At 37.8% G+C, this 26927-nt stretch overlaps 2 protein-coding genes across 7 annotated transcripts in view; one reads left to right on the top strand and one right to left on the bottom strand.

The window, feature by feature from the left end:
- The window catches only part of LOC145978831 (inositol-tetrakisphosphate 1-kinase-like), a 33797-nt gene extending 16577 nt beyond the window's left edge, over positions 1-17220 (bottom strand). The window contains exons 1-2 of one of the 3 annotated variants that reach the window (XM_083111706.1): positions 16984-17220; positions 2201-2384 (exon numbers count right to left, since the gene is read on the bottom strand). In XM_083111706.1, coding sequence (XP_082967832.1) covers positions 2201-2310 — 110 coding nt within the window. In that variant the 5' untranslated portion in view covers positions 2311-2384; positions 16984-17220. The other 2 variants (XM_083111707.1, XM_083111708.1) reach the window with 2 other exon arrangements.
- east (enhanced adult sensory threshold) overlaps positions 13376-26927 on the top strand; it is a 31141-nt gene continuing 17589 nt past the window's right edge. Inside the window, exons 1-2 of one of the 4 annotated variants that reach the window (XM_083111704.1) lie at positions 13376-13472; positions 22376-25363. In XM_083111704.1, the coding sequence (XP_082967830.1) occupies positions 22403-25363 (2961 nt within the window). In that variant the 5' untranslated portion in view covers positions 13376-13472; positions 22376-22402. Of the gene's footprint in view, positions 13473-13926; positions 13958-18090; positions 18114-18380; positions 18851-22375; positions 25364-26927 lie in introns of those variants that run through there. The other 3 variants (XM_083111705.1, XM_083111702.1, XM_083111703.1) reach the window with 3 other exon arrangements.

Genomic DNA, 26927 nt, shown 5'->3' with positions numbered 1-26927 from the left:
CAAGCAGCCATTTCCATGCATCTACGTGCCATGGGAAAGGTTCAAAAGATCGGAAAATGGGTGCCGCATGAATTGACCGATCGGCAGCTGGAGAGACGCCAAAACACATGCGAAATCTTGCTTGCCAGACAAAAAAGAAAGTCTTTCCTGTATCGGATTGTGACTGGCGATGAAAAGTGGATATATTTCGAGAATCCTAAATGCAAGAAATCGTGGGTTGATCCCGGCCAACCATCAACATCTTCCTAGAGACCAAATCGCTTCGGCCGGAAGACAATGCTGTGTGTTTGGTGGGATCAACAGGGTATCGTCTACTTTGAGCTGTTGAAACCTGGTGAAACTGTTACTGCCCACCACTATCACCAACAACTGATCAAATTGCACTGTGCTCTGTGTGACAAAAGGCCGGATTATCAACAAAGACATGACAAGATTATTTTCCTAAACGACAACGCCCCATTGCACACGTCAAGTGTTACGTTTAGGCCGTTCGCCGGCGTAAACTGCTTGGCTGCAAGAGGATGTGTGTATGAAGAATGGAATAAATTACTCTCATTGCTCTTTACCAATATTTAATAGAATCACACAAGTGAGAGGGGGGGGGGGGGGAGAGATCACGCACGAGCCAGCAAGATATCTAAACACTGACAATAATAAACCCAAAGTGTCACCACTGTACCTGATTTCCTTCGAGGTTCCTCGGTTGAGTCACGACGTGGCGCTCTATCGGTCCATTGAAGGTGTCCTCAGTGGGTTCGCCCAAACCTTTAAATGGACCGACTTAACACTGTCACTCGCAACACACTTCGCGCTTCGCTCCCTCGACCAAGACTCTCCCGGCGACCTCTCGTCACCCGGGGACTGCTGGCGTTTTTGATTACACAGCATTTTATTTCCGGCTCGTGACATGCCACCTCCCCCTGAAAAGAAATGGGATTGGCCAGGGGACAATCACATTTCTTTATTGACAAAAAATATTAAGATATGATTAAATATGTACAAAGACCAGTTCCTGAATAAATGATTACACCCCGTATATAACATGATTCGTCGTAGGGCAGTAGGCAAGTAGCCTATGTAGTGCACTGTAGAACGTAACAAATAATAATACACTAATTGAAGTGTAACACTTTTCTGTCATGTATTCCGAAGCGGATGGAACCAAAATTGGCAATTAAGGTAGTCTCAGCGGCATCTCATCGCACGACGTACATGTACGTGACACTGTGAAAACACTTGAATAAATATAGCACTGGTAACACTGAACCGAAGATAAGTTAGTAGGTCTCAAATGTTGAAAAGAATACACAAATAAGTTGATTGTAGACAAAATATGTTCGCAAGAAAAGTTCAGGAACAATATTAATTCGATGCGAAATCTGCTTGCCACTTATGGATGACTTCTGGATGTACTCTGGAGAAAAGACTTCACCTTATATCTATGAGAAGGTACATTAGTGATGACACAGCAAATGATGATTACTATCAGTGTTTAGTTTGTCATAAAATAAAATTTTGAGCGTGAACAGGAGCAAATGGTAAATTTAATCAGGGTGTAAATAATAAGATTAGATACATAGTATGCATTCGATTATAGCAAAACACAATGAAAAGTCTTCAGAAAAATTAAATGGAGTGAGAGTATCAAATATGTAATACCAGTTAATGTAAATATGTGTCATAAAAATGGCAGATGTAACAATAAGAGGTAGGGACTTGATTTGGTATTTCTGTCCAAATCGTGTGAGCTGTTTTTTCTGACTACAAAACAGCAGATTTAAGCTTATACACCTGGTAAACAGAAACATGATGGTAAATTTTCCATATTATTGATTGAACAAATGTCAGGAAAAAAATATTTCTTTTGTCTCTAGTAATACAAAATTCTCACAAACTCGAAAGGTAAAAGTAGAATTTAAATCCTTCCTTGTTGATCTTAACACTTATAAAATGTACATTATAATATACAGTGGAACTACAATTTTACCCAAGAGTCCCTGGGTTCAAATCCCTGCATGGGTGTTCCTTGGACAATTTCACCACATCATCACTCACCCTCATCTTCACAATTAGCTAAAAGTAGCAGAAAAGCAAAGTAAAGTAAACCAAATCAATCAGATTTTACATTTTCCTGCATTTTAAAGTTTCTTGGCCCTCTGAAAAGAGTAAAACTATTGTTGTAACATTCTATGGCACTTACTTGCAGACATTCTCAAACTCGTGCCAATTTAATTTTTGGCTCTTCTTTTCTGACAGACAATATCCAATGACCTTGCTGCTTGATTCTTCCCTTTCCTTTCCTTCAGTCATCTTGAAAGTTGAACTTCTATCATATTGTTACCACACAGTTACCAGATTAGTGCGCGGAATTGTTACCTCAAAACCTGTAATGAAAAGATGCATGTTGAACAATTCATAGACTTGGTCTTAAAGCTGTTCTCGTCTGGAAAAATGTGTGTGCCATTATAATATGGTAGCGTCGTCGCCTTGTAATCAGAGGGTCACGGGTTCGATAGTGGTGGTACATAGTCGTTCAGATCCCACCTTAAACTGTAGGTCCAGTCACAATTAGCCTTACTGTGCATAAAGTGGACTTAAAACACCAACTCAATCAATCAATCAACCATTATAATATGCCAATATGAAGAACCATCGCATACACACAAACACACCCTCTCTCTTATAGTCAAATGTTAAATAGATAAGTTAGGGATAGCTACACACAAATTACTTTTCCTGTAGATATATTTTTAAAGGTTTATCACCTAATAGTAAACAATTCAAACTACATCACTACAATACTAATATCAGCATACTGCACTATTTAAGGTATATTTACTAAATTTTGCAGGACTTTTGTATTAAAATCGGCAATTTTGTAAAAAAATAAAAAAAGAAGAAAGAAAGAAACCTGTTCTATGATTCCCATTATTTTCATAAAGAAGACGAAATACATGTACAGACCAAAAAACCAAGTGTTAAACAATACTAAAAACTAGGGCTGAGCTGATACCAGTGGTATTCGTATCTGTCAGTGGCATAGCCTTATAGTACGCCCATACACCCTGCGTTCCCCGATTTAAAATTTCAAAAATACGTAAATGCTGTAAATATAAAGTAAATCTTGACTAAGTTCATATATGTTTGACCTTCATGGCAATATAATAGCTATTTTTCGCGATCTGCTTGCAACGTTCCACTAACAACACTCGTTCTAGCATTTTTTTCAATGCCTTTCCTGGCCGAACGCCGAAAGAACTCTATATTCCTTGCTGTCTTTCTGGAGGGAAAGCTTGGACCTCTACAGCACGTGTGCAAATGCTCTCTCGTACGCCAGCGTATAGAGCAGAGGGCTACGTGATTGGTTCATGTGAGCTTTCCTGCCTTCTGAAGCAGACGACAGCGGTATAATTCCTACCAGGTTCTTCGCGCTCGTGCCACTCGTGCTATGTGATGCTACAATACGTAACTTTACCAAACTCAAATATACCATTTCTTAATGACCATTGCAAGGTATAATTTATCGCACGAACAGCGATGTGTATTAAAAACTACAAGATCAACACAGTTTTTGTCAAATATGTTGGTGAAGTCCTCATGGTAGAAGTTCAGCCTGTGCCTGCTCTACCACTTAACCCACAAAACTATTCTATTTTTATTATTATTATTTTTTCGTTAGTACTATCTAACTGCTTAATATTGTGTCAATGGAAATGTTTAGCATTCATTTGAAAACTCTTGACATTCAATGGTCTCTGGACAAAATTATTTTAAAATGTTTATCACCATTCCAAGATGCAATAAACAGTGGTCTGAATTACTAATCGGCACTGTTACGTCAGTAGAGTGTACAATAGTTGGATCATCCACCCACCTCCCTGTCAGTGTTTTGCTCAGCGCGCCAAGACGACAGAGGTCCCTGGTGTTCTTTATGAGTGTCCCTTCATCAACTTCATAAATATCATCACTCATATTCACATTCACAATTAACCAAAAGTGGTAGAAAAGTGAAGTAAAATAAACCAAATCAATCAGTAGTTGGATCGCCCACAACAATGACGCCTACTGTTGTTCAGAGGCGCTTGTGATTCAGGTAGGTTTTCTAATGACATGCGTCATACCGAAAAGTATAAAACCCCAGAGTTCAAAACATTTGTGGCATAGTGAGGCATCTCATTTTCTAGCTAAAACATGCATAGATGATGTTTTACTGAAAACCCAGCTGACTTCAGGTAAATAAACAATACCTGTGACGACTAATTCCATAAGTAAATTATTAAGCAAAAAAAGGGCCGACCCTTCCTTCGGACTTGGCATTCCCACCCGAAATGCCCATGCTACATCACTGGTATCGGTAAGTATCAGTTCAAATTTTTTCACCGATACCATTGTTTATGAGTCACTAGAAGCATGGCCAAAACCAACATTTGTTTCTTTTCAAAGGTTCGTTCACCTTTTCCAACTTACATTTGGCTTTGAAGAAAAATGAAAAATACATGTTTGTTCATTTGTTAATTGAACATGGACTCAAGTTCCGTGAACAGCAAGTACGTGACAGATCCATATGCAGATTGACTTGGTGTTTTAAGTCCACTTTATGCACAGTAAGGCTATCGGGACTGGACCTACAGTTTAAAGTGTGATCTGAACCACTATGTGCCTCCACCAGGAATCGAACCTGGGACCCCTTGAATACAAGGTGACTACTCTACCAATGCACCATCGGAGAGGCCCCCATATACAGATAAGACTCCCGGTCAAGTATCTTGCAAATCAAGGATAACGTGAAATTAGTAACTCAAGTGTTGGTGACACCGATGAAGATACTACAACTGATAGCTCTAAAACTACAAGGCCTAAGAAATTCTTTAGAAGCCAAATTTAAATCCAATAGACATAAAAAATCCCAGGAGTCTTCAGGATTGACACCAACTTTTTCACTTCCAACTGTTGGTTGTTCTGCCAAGTATGAGAATGATGTTCAAGTTAAGACATAGAAATTCAGCAGGAACTAGTGAAAATTGCGGAACTATATATTTTGGAAATCAAGAAAATCAGAATGTAATACCTAATGGCATCAATAAGACTATTCAAGTTCAGTTTTGCAAACACAAATGAAGGTTTCAGTGAACATCCTGTGAACAACATTTTGCCTGAATATTTAAGTGGAAGAACAGTGCCATGGAATGTTTCATCCAATAAAACTTACACAATAATCGTGAGATCACATCACTATCAACGATTCCCTTGAATCCTATAACATCCCGAATACAACCATCCAATGGTGGGATTAACTTTCCTGGACGAATATTGAAGGCCAATGAGATAAATCAGTTACCTAAATTTGGAGGGAATTTGGAGAAGCAAAGTGCAAGGGATTTTATTTGACAATTATTATCCACTTTTGACTTGATGGGAATCCCTGAACAATTTCGATTGGGAAGTATATACAAATGCTTTCATGGTAATGCTTTATTTTGGTACAATTCTCATAAAAAGCAATTTGTTTCGTTTCAAGATTTTATTAATAGGTTCTTGAATCACTATTCTTCTACTCAAGTTCTTCAAGCACAATTAGCTGCTTTGAGATCAAGGAAATATGATCCCTCTGTAGATGAGAATCTAGAAACGTTTGCTCTCAAACTTTATTCATCATATTGCAATTTAGAAGAAGATCCATCTGAATCGGATATGATACAGCTAATTCTAAGGCAAATACCCAAACATGTGTCATGCCATGACATACAAGATATGGATCACTTGATTGCAATTCTAGGCAAAATAGATTTAGTGAATTCAGGTAAAGGTAAGAATGTTCGTTTGCCTGAGGATCAAGAAGTAAATGGAAAGATCAACAGAAATTTTAGGAAGCCAGATGGCAATGTTAAACAATCGCTTAATGTTAGGCAGGTTAACATTAAGAAAGCAGAGTCTATGCAAGTTGTGGAACCTATCAACCATAGAAGTAACTTTATTTATTTATTTATTTATTTATTCAAAGTTTCAGATACAGCACTTTTAAGGCCATTTTACACTGAAAACTCTAACAATTAACAAGAACAAGTCAGGGTGGTTTAAGGTAAAAACAAGAAAAGTTAAATATAAACTTAAGACATAAACAAGGAAACAAAGATTTACATATTCATTTTTAGGGAAGATCGGAAAATGCTTTCAGGGGCAAAAATGTCTATGTTTATGGGTAAATTATTGTAGAACTGGGGCAGCCTGTGGAATAGAGCGCGCTGTATAAGAGAAAGCCTAGCTGTGGAGGTGTGGAACAATTCAGTGTTTCGGGTCGATCGAGAAGGAACTCTGAAGTTGAATTCTGTAAGAAGAGATTCAGATCTTAATTTCCCGTTGATGATTTTATAGAAAAAATTCATATCGGCCATATCGCGTCGGGTCTGCAGTAACTGAATGTTCAAAGTAGTCAGGATGTCAGGTTTCTGAAGATGCCGCAAAGAAGAAATTCTATGACGAACAATGGCGGTAAAGAAGCTGAGGACGGAATCCATGCTAGAAAGATTTGTATTGGAAGCCATGGCCCAGACTGGAGAACAGTATTCGAGAATCGGAGAAATGAATGACTTGAAAAACAGGCTAAGAGAAGTTGGAGTATCAATTTCAGTGAATCTGTACAGGAGGCCTAAGAGGCGCATTGCACTTTTAGTTGTAGCTGCGATGTGTTCCTTAAAGTTCAGCTTTTCATCTATGATAACACCTAGATTTTTTGGGCCGCAACTGTAGTAATATAATTGTTTTCAAGAACATAATGAGAATGTATTTTTTTCTTTTTTAAAGAGACTGTGAGGGAGGAACATTTCTGTGGGTTAAGTTGTAGATTCCATTGGTTACACCATGTGACAAGTTCGGAAAGAGCATTCTGGAGAATCACAGCATCTTGCGTGGTTGAGATTTCTTTGAAAAGTTTACAGTCGTCAGCAAACATGAGTAAATTGACAGGAAATGAGGAAAGTCTTTGAGGGAGATCGTCCATGTATAGGATGAACAAGAGAGGGCCCAAGACGCTCCCTTGTGGTACCCCAGACAGGACAGGAAGAAAATCAGAAGAGGCACCTGAAAGGGTGACACGCTGTGTCCGTGAGTGTAAATAATCCTGGATTAAGGAGAGAAATTTGCCATGTATGTTAAATCTAGTTCGTAATTTGTGAATAAGAAGAGCATGGTTTATTTTGTCAAAGGCTTTTGAAATATCCAAGTATATCACATCTAGCTGGGAATTTTTGGAAATAGCCCTAGTGGCATGTGAAAGGAGAACTGAAAGATTAGTCAAGCAAGAGCTACCTGGAAGAAACCCGTGTTGGGCAGTACTGATATGCGGAGATGTAAATCTGAATAATCTGTCCTTAATGATTTTTTCACAGATTATAGACAGAGGTGACAGGAGTGATATTGGTCTGTATGATGTAGCACTATTTTTGTCTCCAGATTTGTGAATGGGTACAACGTTGGCTTTCTTGAACATCTGAGGAAACACGCCTTCAGAGAAGCACCTATTTAGCAAGAGAGAGAGAGGATGAGCCAAGAAGTCGGCAGTGTTACGGAGGAAAATCGTGGGAATTTCATCTGGTCCTAAAGAGCGGTGTATGGGTAATGAGGCAAGGAGAGATTTAACTTCATGAGAAGAGGTTTTGATAGTTGATAGAGAGTGTGAACAGACCGACTGCACGTCGGGGAGTGGGTTGGTTGAAGCATGCGAGGTGAAGTTTTCGTGAAAGAAACTGTTGAATAAGTGCACTCTTTTATCTCCACAGGCTGATTCCGATTTGTACTTGATTTCCATGGGGACGCGTGGTTTTTGCTTTCTTGAATTTAACAAAGTAAAGAATTTCTTTGGGTTGGTAAGGCACTGTGCTGTTACGTTGTCTACGTAGTCCTTATATTTTTTCTTAAGTAAATACTTGGAGTGACGTCTAATACTACAGAACGTTTGGTGTGTATGCACATTGGGGCACTGTTTCCACAGGTTCCAGGCTTCCTTTTTGTTTTTTAGCACCAGGAGAACTTCATTGTCAAACCACAACGGATATTTTGTCGATTTCGGTCTCCTGGCCGGCACGAAGTCATCAATCACGGCGTGCAGTACGTCCACAAACATCTCCACTGATTTGTTGACGTCATCATCCTGCACCAGACACCACGGGTAGAAATGAAGAGCTCGGCGAATGTCCTCCCAGGGTGCATTCCGCCACAGGCGATAAGGCTGCTTTTGCGGTCGAGACTTTCTCTTCTCCACGGGGGGCAGGTACACAAGGACATCTAGCGAGTCGTGGTCCGATGGTAAAATGTTTCTTTCCGGGGTTATTTCTGGATCAGGCAGGGTTGCCAGGATGTAATCTAAGTTGCTGTTACCGCGTGCCTTATGCATGTTGAATTGCTTCAGACCAATACCATTCACGAATGTGTCCATGAACCATTGATCAGCCGGGCAGTTTGGAGTACCAGACGTGGGGGTGTTCCAATCGATGGAAAGGTTAAAATCACCAAAAAGCATTACGTCACCACACGTTAAGGCTGCCAAGACTGAATCCCTGCAGGCTTCCAGAATTTGCACGGGAGAGTTTCTGTTCGGTCGATAGTACGAACCAATTAAAATTTTTCTACCTTTCTCAATGTTAAGTTCAACCCACACGATTTCACAGTTACGGTTCAGATCCTTTCAAATTTTGCTTTTCCACTTCACATTCACGCACACCATCACACCCCCTCCTCTTCCAACTGGCCGATCATTTCGAAAAATATTGAAGTGACTCGCAAAAGGCAATTCATTGTCTGGAACAGTGTCGTTCAGCCAAGTCTCCGTAAACACCAAGCAATCATAGTTTAACAGCTCCGTCAGATGAATAGTACAGTCGGTGAGTTTATTTTTTATGCTTTGAGCATTTTGGTAATAAACTGAGAGGGAGGTAGAGTTCCGTTGGAGGGGCCCGGGGTTCAGATGAACGTCACCACAAAGGAGCGCGAGGCACAGGAAGTGACGGTAGCTGGCGAGGGTTGTTGACTTACCTCGAGGGTGCGGCTCCCGTTGTACCGGCGGCCGAGACATGGCTGCGGAGAGCTCGGGAACGATTTGAATAGCAGGAACAAAGTAACTTCTATAACCAAGTATCCAGTTCGTGATTACAGGATCCCTGGCCCACATTGACGAGCCAGGGTGTAACTTAACAGTCTCATGATGTTGAATAACACAAATGGCACAAAACACTACAAGAATACAGGCTGACCTTGAGGAGCGAAGAAACGTACTCCGTCTACCATCCGCCATCTTGACTTGCGAGTCCAATTTGAGTGCAGGCATTAATAGACAGCAGGATACTTCTCAGGAACCTAGCTTAAGCAATTTTCAGCAGAGAACTAACTCAGGTGATACACACAACAATCAATGTACCTTTTATAACTGAAGTTCACCTAGAGTTAGAAGGAATTATCAGTCTAACTACTCTACTAGAGATAACAGGCATGATCAAACTGAAGCAATGCAACATAACTCTAATATTACCAGTGAGCCTAACTTGGCTTGGAATATTTCTGGTTCATTATTACCAACAAGTGCTCTTTAATACCCCAATTTATTTCCAGTAATTCTACTTATGTGCCTGTTAATCAGCCTCAATCAATGATGTGGCTCAATTGGACAACACAACCATTCAATTACATGGTTGTTAATCCCCATGTTTATTCTACTAAACCTCACCAGTTACTTTCTACAGACTTAATTGAACCTCTGCCTCAATCCCAAGGATATCATTATGTTCTTGTTGTAGTGGATACCATGAGTAAATGTACAATGGCTTATTGTCTACGAAGTGCAACAGCTAGGCAAATTATAAATAAACTTTGTCTGGAATATTTTCTACATTATCCGAAAGCAAAAGTGATACTCTCTAATAATGGTTCTCAATTTAAGTCTAGTGAATGGAAAAGGTTTATTGAAGATATGAAGATCAAACATGTCCTTACTAGGGATGGCCAGATCCGGATCCCGGTGGATCCGAAATCCGGATCCTAAAATTTTTCAGATTCGGATCCAGTACCCTTGGATCCGGATCCGTTTTGCCATCCCACATGCGCTTCTTTGGAAAGTAAGAATGTGTTTATAACATATTGTTACCTGTTAATATACATATACGTATATATATATATATATATATATATATATATATATATATATATATATATATATATATATATAATATACATACATACACATATACGTATACATATAGTGCGCGCGTGCGCGATTTGTAATTAATTAATACACATACAAGGGAGGTCTAAGTCTCCCCCTCCGATTTCCATGAAAATTGGCAGGTGTATAGAGGGGCCCAAAGGAAGAAAAACGTGTTTTTGTGTTTCAGCTAAAAAAACGGTTTTAAGGGGCAACCCCCCCCCCCTCAAATGTCAAGATGAGGAGAAATTCAAGTGGGGATCTGACCCCGAAACTACGTAAATATGGCATAGGGCCTCTCTATACACCTGCGAAGTTTCATGAAAATTGGAGGGGGACACAGGGGTCAAATGCCCACTTAAATTTGTCCTCATTTTGACATTTGAGGGGCTTTGCCCCTAAATCAGTTTTTTAGCCGAAACAAAAAAAAAACGCGTATTTCTTCCTTTGGGTCCCATTATACACCTGCCAAGTTTCATGGAAATCGGAGGGGGACACAGGGGTCAGATCCCCACTTCAATTTGTACTCATCTTGACATTTGAAGGGAGGTTGTCCCCTAGAACAGATTTTTAGCCGAAACAAAAAAAAAAAAAACACGTATTTCTTCCTTTTGGCCCCTCTATACATCTCCCAAGTTTCATGGAAATCGGAGGTGAACACAGGGGTCAAATGCCCTCTTAAATTTGTCCTCATCTTGACATTTGAGTGGATTTTGCCCCCTAAAACCGTTTTTAAGCTGAAACAGAAAAACACGTATTTCTTCCTTTGGGCCCCTCTATACACCTGTCAAGTTTCATGGAAATCGGAGGGGGACACTTAGATAACCTCCCTTGTTAGTCTTACACTTTGTAATTATATAACACTGCATATATTATAATATTTTATTTTAATTTGTAAAACTGTAACTGTAGAAAACTTGTATAATTTTTGTATAACATTTTTATCTTGTTATATGTGTTAAAGGTTTCATCCTGGAATGGAATGTCTCACATTTATGTGTGTTTCCATTTCCAATACATTCGAATGAATACATATTCGTTTCAATGGCATTTAGAAAATCATCTCTGACATTTTATGTCAAACAAGTAAGATTATTTCTGTGCACGTGTGTTTTAGCCGATGCATAGCAAAGTATTTTAGGAACAATACTTGAAAAAAATTCTTGTAGGACTAACTAATGAAAAATTTCTTTGTAATTAAAGATCATAATACCATTTAAGGTGTGGTAATATTATAATGGGATTGAGATACGAAACTCTCGGATCCAGATCCGGATTTTCGGATCTGGATCCAGATCCGTAACTTTTGGATCCGTTTGGCCATCCCTAGTCCTTACATCACCTTATGCACCTTTTGCAAACACAGTGGAACGTTATAATACGGAAGTGGTTAGACTTCTACGATTTTTTTGCAACAAAAATAATAAATTATGGTCTCAATATCTGTGTACTATAATACATTTACTGAATAATTTTCGTTCAGATGTTATTGGATTTACACCAGCAGAATTATTCTTGCACAGTGATTATTATGATGAAATCCTTGATAAAATAGATTGGCCTCAAAAACTTACAAGTCTACCATGGAGGAAGAAGTGTTTGTTAGCAGAAGCTAATATAAGGAAAAGGTATAAAGGAAAACCAGTGATTAATAAAGAAGACAGCATAAAAGTTGGAGACTTAGTGTTGGTGAAAACTCATAATAAAAGTAGTACATTAAACAGTCAAGTCCATAAGTTCCTATGGAAGTTAAGAACAACCAGGTGCTACTCTCAACTATTAGTTCTCCAAGAGAAATGCAGAAACAAAAGATGCACAATTTAAAATTGTTTAAAGGTACCGAAGAAAAAAAGAATGAACTATTGAAAACATATCCTTAAATGTGTACAATATGTACACAACTTTCTTTTTACTGAATGGGTACTTAATGTTAATGTTCGTCATCTAAGTAAAATTTTCTCTATTTGAAGAAGTGTTGTAAGACTAATTCGAAAATTTTCTCTGGAAAGGGGGAACGTTGAGACGAGCCCAATCCTATCAAATAATTTAATATGTTTAGTTTATATGTATCTTGTTTTTCTTTTGAAATATTGTGGTAATATGAAACAAAATTATGGCCTGAAACTGCCAATTGAGCAGAATGTACATTTTCTTCTTCTTTTATTTCTTTATAATTCTTGTTGATTTAACAAATGAAGTTCAAGAAATGTAACATTGTATTAATGTACAGGGTGGTCCATATGTCTTGTTACCCCCCCGAATCAATATCTGTTTATCTCAAATTCAGTGTTTCTTTTGCAGAGATGGCTCCTACAATGTAGAAGAGCGCCTTCTTCTTCTCCGATGAATGCGCAATATATCGAAGTGCACGTGCAAGGAATGTGTATTTCTGGTCCAAGGAAAATCCGCATTATTACGAAGAGCTGGAAAACAACCCCCCCCCCCCCCCCCCCAACACATGTGATGCTCTGGGTTGCTATGTCCGCTAAACACTTGATAAGTCCCTATTTCTTCGATGGCGTAGTCAATCAACACTCCTATCTCGCCATGTTACGAGCATTTTTTGTTCCACAGCTCCAAAGAATGAATCTCCTGGGACGTTCCTGGTTTCAACAGGATGGAGCACCGCCCCACTATGCCATCGCTGTCAGGGAATATTTAAGTGAAGTGTTTCCCAGTAGGTGGACAGGACGTGGATCGGTACATCATCCGGCGCCTCTGGATTGGCCTCCCAGAAGCCCTGATCTCTCGTCTTGTAACAATGCCCTATGGGGCATTATTAAGGAAAAGGTATCAACAACGATACGAAACAACACAACAATTAAAGGACGCTATTAGGGCAGCCTTTCAGACAACAATCACGAAAAATTTGCTTCGTAAAATCTCACACAGGTCATGGCGCCGTGTCATTTTGTGCAATGAAAATAATGGTGGTCATACTGACCTTTTGGATGCGTGAACAACATCCTGGTTGACGCTGAATCCACATGTCTTACAAATTGTTATCTTGTTATTATAATATAAAATTATGTAAAATTGTTGGTGTCACATGACATATGGAATCAATGGCTACCTTACACTTCATTATATTATATTGTATTATTATAAAGTTGTATTATTATCAAGTTATGTAAACTTATGGGGGTAACAAGACATATGGACCACCCTGTACAACCATGAATTTTGAAAAAGTGTTTTGCAGTTTCTAAAATAATTATTTTATTTAACTAGAAGACTATAGTGCTGAGCTAAGTATTGATTATAGGGCTGAATCTTCTGATTGGTAAGATAAAGAATATTAATCCTAATAATCTGCGTTGATAGTTGGGTTACTGGGATAGACATTGCTATGATATTTTGTTCATTTTTATATTGCTTAGTTCAGTGACTTTAGAAATCTTAATTATAAATCACTTGATGAGATTTTAATATTAGTTATGTCTCACTGCGAAAGGGGTTGTCATTGTCACCCTAGGCCCCTGGAACATAGAAATCAGATCGACCTGTTATTTCTCCTCCATTTCTCACCTCCTTTCGTTGGGAATAAAACATAGCACTTACAAGTTAATTTAATAGGAAACTAATGTCTTATTAAAGTTTCTAATTTTTTGTCCCTTCAACTAGTTATCTTTATTTGGCAATCGATTTTGCAGATGTGAACAACAACACACACACACGGCTTCAATGAAGATGGTGTGGGATGCACAACCGACAGTCCTTTTATTAACCACATTCCTTGAATTCTTTTCATCCGATTCAATTGAAAAAGTAAGTACATAAAATTTCTACAATGTCCAAGTATGCCAGCTACATCTAGGTATGGGGGTGCAAAAATCATTCTCGTCCTGGGTGAGGAAATCTCTAGCTACAACTCTGACAAGGAAACATTTCCTTTCGAGAGACCATTAATAGATTTACACCATTAGAAAAACATAACACAATAAAAGTATGAAAATTAATCATTTTTAATAAAAAGCAATAATTAAATAATATCTAACACTTATTAAAAACATTTCACCTATCTTCTAATTTCTTGACATTTTGAACGAGTCATTAAAGGAATTAATTTGCTAGTTTATAAATGCAGCAAATTAATTTGGGTATGACTTCAGATGACCGGACCCCTCTTCGATTTTTTTCATATTTTGCATACTTACTAATTGAGGCCTGCTACTGACAAATCTGAAGTTAAAGTTTGTTGGAAACGTCTAGAAATTGCAAAATTTTTGCGAACCATTGATGTGTGGTTAGGTTAGGCAAACATAGTTAAAATTTGGTGTCGTGGTAATATCAGGAATATATATATCTGCTTGTGAAACAAAAAATTTTGCGAAAATCGACGGTTTCCATTCCAAAAAGTAACTAATTATTTTGCAATTTCTAGAAGTTTCACACAACTTTTAACTTGAGATTCGTGATTAGGAGGCCTCAATTAGTGAGTATGCCAAATATGAAGAAAATCGGAGAGGGGTCCGGTCATCTTTGTTCGTTAATTTGTTTATAGGCCTATATGTTTATAAATATAAATAAATAAATAAATAATTTAATAATTGACATTTCATGACAATTACATATAAAAAATTCTGGGTATGGGCCTGTCTTCGACTGATCATGGAGTTTGATATAGGTTCCCCTCATGTTGGTTGGTGTGCTGCTATAACTTGACTTATGGCTCTTAATTATTGGGTATAAATTTACAATACCGGAAGTATCTCCTATTGCTTTCAAAGGCCCAAGTTCCTTTTGTTTTATTGCGATTTCATCATGATACGAATGCAATTTTTACATTGTTCAATTTCGATATATGTCTGTTAACATATACTGCGGAGTTTTAGCGATTACTTAAGATTTTGTTCAATATATGCTTTCGTGGTTAGGTTAGGCAGGTTAGGTTCAGTTCCCTTAGCATTAAAATAAAGTCCCTAAATGCTTTCTACTAAGGTACCAATTTACTTCTACATCCATTCCCATGCTTCTACGATATTTACTGTCGCTTATAGACGGAGAATATCTTGTCAATGAGAAGTGTGTAAGGTAATTTCCAAGTTGTTTCTTTTCAACATCAATAACTCTTTTTCCGAGTCCAAACAGTGCTCATTACTTTAAGGAAGGTTCAAATTTCGTGTGACAATGATTTCAAAGATTCTACGATAATTAGTCTTTGTGCTAGGAGAAATCATAAAACAATTGGAACCGTTAACCTTTCAAATTCGGCATACTCACTAATTTTGGCCTCGTGATCACAAATCTGCAGTTAAAAATTAGCGGTCACATCTACAAATTGCAAAATTACGTGCAGATATTACCGCTATGATTCTCGATACACTAATATGGTAACCATGTTTGATGATGTGAACAAGTGAAGTTCACTATTCGTTATGCTGTCTGAGAAAATGGCATCTTGCATAAGGTGGAAAAAATGTTTTGGTACTATTATAGTATGGGGGAGACACCAATAAATCACATATTTCGCACTTTTTTACATTGCTAACGTACTATTTTGGAATGCGGAACATTTCCTAAGGTGAAATAATGCATTTCTAACTAAGTACATTTACGAGTACTTACTGTTACTTGTTATATCGATTCTGTAACACATTATGGCGGGCGACAGTGTACTGGTTCAGGGTGTGTTGTGCGAGTGTTTTGTCGATTTATGCAGTGTTGCAACCTCGTTCACCGGAAAATACCTACTTTCGTGACGTTAGTCTCACAAACCATTGACATTAACCCCACCAACCATTGATGTTAGCCCCAGAAACCATTTTCCGTAAGGTTAGGTTAAGTTAGGCAAGCATAGTTAAAAAAAAAAAAAAATACTTGACACGTCATGTTCTTGTGAAAACACGGCGAGTTTGAAACACTGACTATGGATTTCCGTCATCTTAACACACGGAACATTATGCTCTCATGCAGAAAGCAAATGGCGGCAGCAGAAACAGTGTGTCGGACAGAGATTTTCGCAGAAAACAACATGTATTTGCATTAAAATGGATCAAAATGACATTCACGAACTTCCACAACGCTACAGAAAATGATTTCCATAAGTACTTTCTCCTGTAAATTTGAAGAAATCTGTCTCCCCTGTACTATAATGTTACCAATGTTTCCCCACGAACCATTCACAGTAAGGTTAGGTTAGGTTATGCAAGCACAGTTAAAATTCAGGGTCACCATAAACATAGTTTTGAAACACTAATCATTGCAAAAAATAGTTGTTTTCTTTATAAATCAAGGGTGTTTACTCTGTTCACGGACCCACTTATTTGGTCTTATTTTGCAATTTCTAGACGTAACTGCCAAATTTTAATTGCAGATTCATGATTTCGAGGCCAAAATTAGTGAGTATGCCGAATTTGAAAGCAATTGAAGATACTTCCGGTATTGTAAATTCGCTCCAACTATTGCATTTGTTGAATCAGATTAGATAATCAAAACAGATTATTTACATTTTCGCGGGTCAAAATATGATTATTGAAAATCAAGACTTGTGTTTCACATTAAGTCAAATCTTCCAAATGAGAGCTTTGCTGATGGTAGCTATAGGCATTATCAATTTTGAAGACAATTTAAAAAGGAAGTTACCTAATTTTTTATTACTTTCTCCTTGACGGTGGTGACTCACGCGTGAGTAACTGCGTACTTCGTTTGATGTTACGTCCACGCCCACTTTGCTTTAAATACTTACTTATGGCGGGTTATAGTATCATTTCCCTTTTTTATTCATTCATTGACAATTCTGCTATTGTCAATAACATATTTCATCTATGTGGACCTTACTTATATTTATTCACCTTATTTGTTTTTTTTTTAAAAAAAAAGTAGTTTGCAAGTCTTCCTTGCTTCTGACGAATACAGTCACTAGAACACAACACAACATAAAAGGAAAGACAAACTATCAATGCCTCAACAACATGACACACATTTTCCACACTCCTTACTGGTAGAAAATAACATTCACAACAACGAACGCATCGAGAGTATTTAACTTTAAACTGGACACAGGTGTTGACAGGTAAATACGTAAATAAATTCGTCACGTCACAGCAACTATGCACGCAATGCTGGGGTTTGCCTTGTTTCACAACACTCTTACTACCTTGTGTTCTGACGTCAGATGAGCAGCGGCTACGAGGTTAGGTTAGGCCTGTTAGGTTATGTTCCATTAGCATAAATACAATGAAAAGTTATTATTTAGTCTAAGAGACCTAAACATAGCTAGCCTAACCTAACAACGTAGGCATTTAGCCTAAAATTAAAAAGGGTTCTACCGTGACGTCAGAACACACGGTTTCTCAAGTGTTGTGCGATAAGTAAAACCCCGCAATGCTCTGCCAATGAACTAGGCCAAGCTAATGGTACAACAGATGTGTTTCCGTACATTCGAAATTTCATTACTTGGGGGACTGATGAAAACATTCTGCGCTGTAGATTCTCGATGACAGGGGGATGTGCGGGACGAGAAACTTTCTGAATGTTCGAAATGTATCGACACTGTGTAAAGCTTGAAATCTACACATTATTTCCTCCTCAATATATTCCGTTTCATATTTCTGGAATAAAAATTCCCAATTTGATGAATTTTAAGTTCAGGATTCTGAAAAAAAAAAAAAAGACGAGAAATCATTTTCCGAAGTCGGGATCGGGACGGGAAATTTTCCTCCCGATTCCGGTACCGATTTTTCTGTATCTATCCCGCATACGGCATACCCCTAGAAGACTCCGTTATCCCGAATCTTTAAAATTGTTTTTATCTTTTAAAAAAATATAATATACAATAATATTTACTTGTTTCCATTTCCAATATTGTGAAATATTTATTTTTATTCCCAACAATTTTCCATCAAAAATACTAATTACATTTCTTCCGAGAAGAAAGATGGTAACGGAATAAAAAAGATCACAGCGTTAAGAAATGGTGACGGTAAGTGAACTCCAGATACATGTTAAAAGTGAGAAAATGGTTTTGTAGTAAAATATTCGTCAATTGCACCGATGAAATATTCTCCCTTTTATTTTCGTTCCATAAAGCTTATAACAGGTATACATCGTAATGTATGTGCGGCAATAGACCATACTATTTACCACAGGCTCTAGTTTCCGTAGCACGGTGATGCTACTTTGTCCGCATTTTTTGTTTTGGATTTTTGAAAGGGGAGGGACTGGTAATTTTTTTTTCGTGAGTATAATTGTTCTGTTTACGGCATTGACTAAACTAGAAGAAAAGCATTGTTTGTAAAAACATTACTATTTATCAAGTGCTCAATTTCATAGCGACTGTACACAGGCCACATCATGTAAATACGTCATGCACGACTTAAATACATAAGTTATCTATGAAACTGCAAGTAGAAGACAAATTACTTCTTGTATTTCTTGATGGTAGTTTGGAACAACATCCGAAACAGGGTAAAAGTATTCATGCCCATCCGCGGTTATTTGAAAGCTCACAAAACTGATATGAAAGTGCGTACGAGTTGTGACAGTTCTCAATAATGGTGCTTACGTTCTTTATGTAGATTTTCCTTGTAAATTAATCTACGCATTGACACTTGAAATTAGTACGAAATATATTTTGTTGAATCGAATTGAGCGAGAAATTTATTTTCTTCCTACTTGACATCCAGTGCAGAAAGTACAATCAGCTGATGTATCGCCAAAGTAAGTGTTACACTTGTCATCATGTAATGGTTTATGCATACACCTTGGGGCGGGAACTGAATGATATGCATGTATTATATTTTTAGGCTTAATTGAAGATGACTGGAGTGTTCCCCGATTTGTTTGAAATGTTGTATACTTTCTACGTGAGGCCTCCTGAACACGAATCTGACATTACAATTTCCCGGTCACGTCTGTAACTTGAAAATTTCACGTAACGTTAGGTTAAGTTAGTTTAGATTAGGTTTCGCAAACATGCTTCAAATAACACTAAGCTTACCTTCCAAGTCTGTGGTGTTTACAATCCAACGGTGGATACAGTGTTCCCACACACTTAAAGACACTGAGTATTTACACGGCTTTATTTTCTATGAAACTTTTATAGCACTTACACGACTACTCATCAATGCGTGAACTGTCTTTGCACAAACTAAGAACATGTCCTCGGGGACACATGTAATCACCTTCTTTCGGTAGAACACCATACTCCATTAGTTTCTTTATCAGCTGAAGTCCATTTTCCTCCACACTCCAGCAATGCAGTTGCACAACATTTACAATCTTCTCACTCTGCTGTCCCACCATTCTCAATCAGTCCTTCCTCTTCAAGTGACAAACACATTGTGTGGCAATACTGTAGACAGCACAACTCAGTGGCTACATTCCACAAAACATGGCTTCCTCACTTCTTTCTGGAGAAATATCGCCATTATGAAAAGCAATATATTACACCTTACACACGTAATATCCAAATTTTAAACAGTGACCGGGACATCAGAACCTCTGATACTTCATCCGGAAAACTTACTTGGTTAGTACATTCTCTAGTAAATAAATCAGAGAACACTCCCATCACCTTCAATTGCTCCTATTTTTATTAATATTTCGCGATGCAGATATTGTTAGGGTGCATCCTGAGATCTGTACCTATTTTCTTTGTTGAAATTCAAGTGACTCCAGGAGAATGGAAATAATCACAATGAACTTTGACATTGATCAGAAGTTCCTAGTTTTTATTAGCATTGTAGTGTATAATAACCAAAAAAGTTCTTAGTAGCTTTCTCAACATTCTAGTATTTGTGATATTAGACATTTGTTATGGCTTCATTGCAATAGTCTAAAGTAACACCGGAGCAAATGCAGAATATAGAGAATATCTCCAATTTCGTTAATATTTGTCCTAATCACGAATCTGTTGTTAAAATGCGGGGGTCACGTCTGGAAATCATGAAAAAAGCTGATGTAAGTTGAGAATTTTTTTTTAAAAGCTGTATCGCATTGTTTTATGAACAAAATTTTAACTAAGCTTGCCTAACCTAACCTTACCGGAAATGGTTTGTGGGGCTATTCGTCAATGTTTTGTGGGGCTACCCGTGCATGGTTCTTGCAGCTACCCGTTCATAATGTACTGATCAGAAGGCCAAAATTAGTTAATCTACCAAATATTAACGAAATTCAAGATACTTTCGTACCCTAACCTTACCGGAAAAAGTTTCGTGCTGATATCAGTAAAATCTTTTCCCAATGAGCACATATTCTAACACAATATAAGTTTTGTAGCACTAGCTTCCTCACTGCCCAAGATGCAATTTTTCTCGAAGAACACTCGAACACCGTTGCCAAATCTACCTCTAATCAAAGTCTGCATTCCACATGCTCTTCTACCTCGTCGTTCTCACTGACCAAGCAGCAACTAATGCTCTGCAAGTAACGAAGGAACAGTGTGGCTATGCTGTAGACTGCCCAACGAATGCCGAACGTCACTTGTTCATATCATCAAACATGGTTGTTATGTTTATGTATGGAGAATGATTGTGGTAATGAAGATCGTAATTTTGCAACATATATAGTCGTAAGTGTACAATATTTACACGTGACCCCCAAATCTTAACTCCAGATACATTACCAGGACTTCATATTTAGTGAGTATAAGAAGTAGGAAAGGAATTGGAGACATTCTCTATATTGTGCATTAATACCGTAACACCTTACCCAGTTCATATTTTAAAAAATCTACACAGAGATTGCAGTTATTACCATAGAAGTTGAACTACATGCCAACTGTGAGAACACAGTAATGTATTTGAATGTAATAAATGCAAATTCAAGAACAGTATATTTTCTTTGAGTTAAGTGCTACATGCTATTTATGTTTTCATGAAATCTAATTATGTTGATATATGATGCTTCATTGATGTTGTTTCAATTTTTGAAGCTTGCATTTGATAGAGCAGAGTAAATGAAAAAGGAGTGCACAACCATAGGTGTGCACATGTGGGGGCAGCTGCCCTTCCTAATACTCTCACTTAGAAATTTAGTGTAGAGAAATAATATTACCATTCTTAAACAATGTTATTCTCTTTAAAATATTAAGTATTTTCAAGCCAACGAAAGTTTCAAGCAACTATGCCGCGTTTATTTCCAATATAATTGGACTATCTAATTTTATTCTCCAGCAGAGGGGGGGAATAGAGAACTTTGTGCCATTGAAGTTGGAATTCTTGTAAGAGTGATTTTCAGTGGGAACGAATGCACACTATATATGACCCTGTTTAGTACCAATCAATACAATGAAGTAGTGAGATGCAATGAAGTTCCGACTGAACTTTCAAGGCTTTTGCCCCCCTTAACAGAGTGTCTGCGCATACCTATGCACCTGACTCTCTGTATCCCTGCTAGAAAGTGAAAAAATTACACGGTTTATAAAGATTATGTTGTTTATGAACCTTTCCTGCTGTTTTTAGCTTGCAGAGATGTGTTATGCTGAAATGATGTGTCTCTTACCTTAACCTGAAGCAGCCCAGCCCGAGGGCTTCACACAAGTGAATATAATATGCAACATGACAAGTGAAAACAACACCAAATGAGACGTTGTCTGCTGCTTCATACGTTGTTAGGTTAGGTTCGCTAAGTTTGGTGGCATTTTCATTTGCATGTTATTTTTAGGAATAAAAACTGTGAAAGTACTCCAAGACACTTTTTTTTCTCTTCTTATGCTGACCATGCCTATTTGGTGTTTCCACACCTTGAAACACATTTTATATTGCATAAAACATTGAAATCTATTGATTAATAAAAATTAGAAGAGTGTATTGTGTTTGCTAAGCATCTTCATAACGAAACATTAAGAGATTGTGTGAAAATTTTGCAAAACTGGTTCAGTAGTAGTGTCACACAATTGTGAATGACATTGTGGTGATAATCCTGTTGACATGCACAAGAAAGGTTTGAGAGATCATGTATGCCATCATAGCTAAGGAGGACATTTAGAAGATCATAAAAATTCCAAGATTTTAAATTTTTATTAGCTTGAATAGTTTCCAGTGCATTTTTTTGGCACTTTGAATGGATCACCCTGTATGCAGAGAAATAAGTAGTGTAATTTCTTAATTTTATTTTTAAATGCCTCATGGTGAGTTGTAAACTTTTGATACTGTAATCCTAGCTACAGGATTTTCTTCATAGTGTCTATTCTAGATTTATGATTTCATGCATTCTTCAATTATTTCATTCTATATTTTACAGGCAGAGACATAACTGGGATGAAACATAATGGTTGGGCAAGAGAAGAAGGTTGTAGCACAAAGAAAGAAACCAGTGTTGAAGAAAGGTATAGAGAAAACTAGAGTAATAGTTGGAAGAAATCGTGGGAGAATTCTAGCAAGAGTTGATCAAGCTGCGGTAGGAAGGTGTAGGGTTCTTAAAGGAGATGCAAGCACAGAGAGGAGAAGTTCGTCAAGGGAAAAAGTGCCTCATAATTCAGATGTTAAGAATGCAGATGAAAAGAAGCAGAGTGCCAGGAAGACAGTTTTGCCCAACCTGGAAGTTAAGAATGCGGATGAAAAGAAGCAGTTGGTCAGGAAGACAGCCGTTCCGATCAAGAGGCCAAACGTGGCAGCTCAAAGCAAGGAAAGGACTTTTCACAGAACTAAGTCTGCCCGATACATAACAAGGTCGGATTCAGTGTTCAGAGTCCTGAGAAACGGAAAGCGTCCTAGATTGCATGACAGTTTGCTGGCGGGAATTGATTTTGACAGTCCAAGAAAACGACCAAAACAGTCGCACAGAAAAGTTTCAAACAAACACTGTGATATTGTTATCAAGGAAGAATCTCTAGATGATGAAATTGTTTTCAAGCACGAGCCTATAGATGAAGAAATAAGCTTCAATTCTTTTGACTGTGATAACAGCAATGATAGAAATAAACCTGATAATGAATCTGAGTCGTCATTCACCAAAGGGTCTTCTAATGTCAAAAATGAACCAGCTGAAGTTGATGAGCAATTATGTAAAAGTATTACTACAAAAATATCAGCATTAATAAAATATGGGAAACTTACTGCAAGTGCTGTGAAGCAGAGGTATCCGGGAAGAGTGTCTAAAGTAAAGTCATCTTATACAGCTGCAGGACATACACGACATGCAATTGCAGACGAATTACGTTCTGCTGTGAAGGAAAGCATCATAAAAGATTACTGCTTACAGCAACAAACATCATGTGAGGAAGCTAAAGACCAAACAACCAAAAGACTGAACGTAGAAGACTGTAATGATGCCAGAACTGTTCCTAATTGTGATATCGATTCTCTCGATATGTTGAAAAAGAATCACGATGTACAATTTGATGTTTCCTCTAAAACAAATGGAGTACTGCCATGTGATCCAGTAATGACCTGTGATACAATTGAAGACAAGTCTAACAAGGAAAATAGTTATTTGGAGTTTGACAATACCAAAGCAGAAGAAAAAACAGATGCAGTTGTGGCATTTGCTTCAACACAGCTGGCTTCTCTTAGTAACAATAAAGGTGATGCTGTTTGCACAGAGGGTGAAATTGCATCGTCTTCTCACATACAGACAGACGTTGAAAATGTACAATTGAAACAGGAAGTTGATTATGAAGTGACAACAGATACTAATGCTGAAGACAGTGTACCTTCATATGTTGAAAAAGTGAGTACAGAGATTGTTAGCAATAGTATTGAATGTAGTAATAACCAAACAAGTGTGAATGATACAGAAAGTAAAATTGAGAATAAGGAATCCGGTATGACTTTGTGTATGAGTGAGACCTCTATACCAAGTATTGAGGGAAATGTCAATACAAATGAATTGGAATCAAAGGAATATAGAGAAAAGGGTGACAGGGAGACTGACACTATTGAAACTGTGCTTAATTCTTCCCACACGGAGCCTGTAGAAAAGCAGATTGAATCTGAGCATGCCTGTGTGTCTGAAGACTTAAACAGTTTCGGCAAAAGTACTTCGGTGAGTTGTGAACAGGAGTCGGAAAAAACAAGTGACACACAAGTGTCGGAAATAGAACAAACAAAGCAGAAGTGCTTGAGCTTAGCTGAGTACCTGAAGCAAGATGAAATTTGTGAAAAGGGGAAAGCTGCCCAGAAGAAAGAGGCTGAGAATCAGGACAAAGAAAACAAGACTGAAGAAGCAAGTGTGTGTTCTGAACAGGAGAGCATTGTAACTGCAGATAAAATTACTCATGAAGGTTTGATGAATGTGGACAATAACCTCAGTATTTCTGAGAGTTCTCTACAAGAAGCTCAGGACGAGGACAGTACCAACGTTAAGCCATTGAGTACAATTGAAACGACACCAGCAGGTACTGAAGTAGCCAACGGTGCTTCAGTTGTGAAGGTTGAGGAATGCTCAAATGTGAGCCAATTGAACGGTGGAATAAGTGAGGTACCTAACTGCGTGAAGGAAGAGATGGTGGTGGAACCACATTCAGAGACTGACGTAAGCAAAGAAGATAGCGGTGGTGAGAAAACAGATTGCAACTCTGCTCCCTCGGCAGATGTAAAACCGAAAGAGGACTCTGATAGAACTTTAGCAGTAGTAGACTTTGAATGTGGGGAAAACAAGGGTGTTGAATCCTCCAAAGGGAACGGCTTGGAAATTGACAAATCAGATCAGGATGCTTCTAAAGCAGAGGATCCTGGTTTGGAGAGTGGCCCAGACAAAGTTTCCAACTGCCACCATGCAGATCAACCTGTAGGATGCGAAGACATCAAAATATTTGGTGATGAACTCTTAGATAGCAACCTTGACGCTGCAGTTGTACCTTTGGTGAATGACGCTTCAGAAGTTGATCAAAAACCATTGTTGGGCTGTGTTCCAAAGTTGCAAACGTCAGCAAGTGATAGTGACACTAGTAAGGACAAAGAAAGTCAACCAGAGTTAACCGAGAATGGTGTAGTAGTGAAAGCTACATCAGAGGAGGATCAGTCAACCAAAGAGTCAATATTAGGTGCCTTAGGATTGCAGTCATCTTGGGCTGTTGGCAAAGTGGCTTGTTCATCGGGTACTCTGAAAACAATCATCAAGGTTCCACGTCCTACCGACAAGTTGAGCACGTTACCATACAGGGTTGTTTTCAAGCGCAACAAGTCCCAGAATGCATCGCAGAAGCAAGGAACAAAATCAAAAACTTTCAAAAAGGGATTTGTGAAGAGAAGCATGGCAGGAGGGAAGCTCTGCTTGGTTTGCAAAAAGGTATGTATTTCTTTAGTCTGTTATTTATGCTCACAACAAGTATGTAAGTTCAGGGGTAGACAAATACAGGGTGCCCAGTTGCCATGGTGCCTGAATTTTCAAATTCAGTTCAGAAAGATAAAATTAATATTTTGAGTTCACTTATGGAAATTTCCACTATCTTTTTTGAAAATATGAGTCCAGTATGTGTTTTTTAATGTGTATGATTATAAATTTTTGCACGTTGCTGGTCGAATTGTAAATATTTGTAGCGACGTGGTACATTAGAATGTATTGCTTAGTTATTTGTACTGTAGAGCCCTGTGTGTAGAGTTCATTAGGAAGACCACTCTGGTGCAAGAATTAATTGGTTTTAATTCAATCTTGTATTAATTGCTAAACTAGATGTTTTAAGATATCATTTGAAATTGAAAATGTGTAGCTTATCTTGGTTGGATTAATGGCTGTCCTGGACCGTATTTGCAAATATATATATATATATATATATATATATTTAAATGCTGGCTCCTGAGAGAAAAGGCCTGACTTATTTTTAATTTTGTCTACCACTGTCCAAGTTCAGTTTGCTAAGTGAATTAATGATTTTCCAGGCCCAAAAAAAATTTTTTGAATGTTGGCTCCTGAAGTTCTAGAACATCTCTTCATTCTGGAGAATCTCTTCTTATATGTGTTTGCTAACATGAGTTGGGATTCTTGGAGAATGTTTACTTCCATCTTTGGTGCAAGCAATCCTGAGTTTAGTTCCCAGAAGGTGCTCAAAAATGTCAATGAATGTTGACCCAGCATTGTGAAGACAATTAGGTAGTCACTGGAAAAAGAAGTAGTGAACTTCAGCCCAATGTTACAGAAGCACAAGTTCCCTTTTTAAGGTGCAAAATTAGTTTGTCATCCAAATCTTCCCTTTACCTTAAAATATTGAAATCGTTGTGAATAAAAATTTATTTATTATTAGTAGTAGTAGTAGTAGTAGAAGAAGAAGAAGAATTTTTATTATTTCCATTGAATTGGGGGATGATCATTGATTGTTTGAGTTGCTTTATTTTACTTCACTTTTTGTGCCATTTTTAACTAATTTAGAAGATGGGAATGAGTGATGACATGATGAAATTGATGAATGGACATTAACAAACATCCATGTCCAGGCTGGGATTCGAACCTGCGACCCCTGGTGTCGTAGCACGATGTGCTAACCACTCTGCCACAAGGACCGGCCGGGGGGGGGGGGGGGGGGGTGTGTTCATGTTCTGACCTCAAGAGAAATAATTTTTCTTTTTTGTGATTCTCAAGACATGAAATCCAAATTGATGAGACTCCTGGTTGAAAGGAAATTAGAACTTTCAAAATGTGGAAATTCTGAATTATCAGTGTGTTCAGTTCTCGCATTCATTCCAGAAATTCTAAAAACAATTATTCTGTGGAAAATGTCATGTAGTACCAGATATCTGTGTTTGCTATTAAACATCATGAGCAGAATGTTCTTTCTATGAAGTGATCTGTTATAAACATCTAGAACTAAGCTTATTTACCACTCTGAACCTATACCAATGCTTGAACATCATAACAA

This window comes from Lepisma saccharinum, chromosome 25, assembly GCF_977018435.1.
Source record: "Lepisma saccharinum chromosome 25, izLepSacc3.1, whole genome shotgun sequence".
Classification (NCBI taxonomy): Eukaryota; Metazoa; Arthropoda; class Insecta; order Zygentoma; family Lepismatidae; genus Lepisma; species Lepisma saccharinum.
The sequence above is the reverse complement of the archived record's forward strand: the minus strand, read 5'-3'. Positions and strand labels throughout refer to the sequence as shown.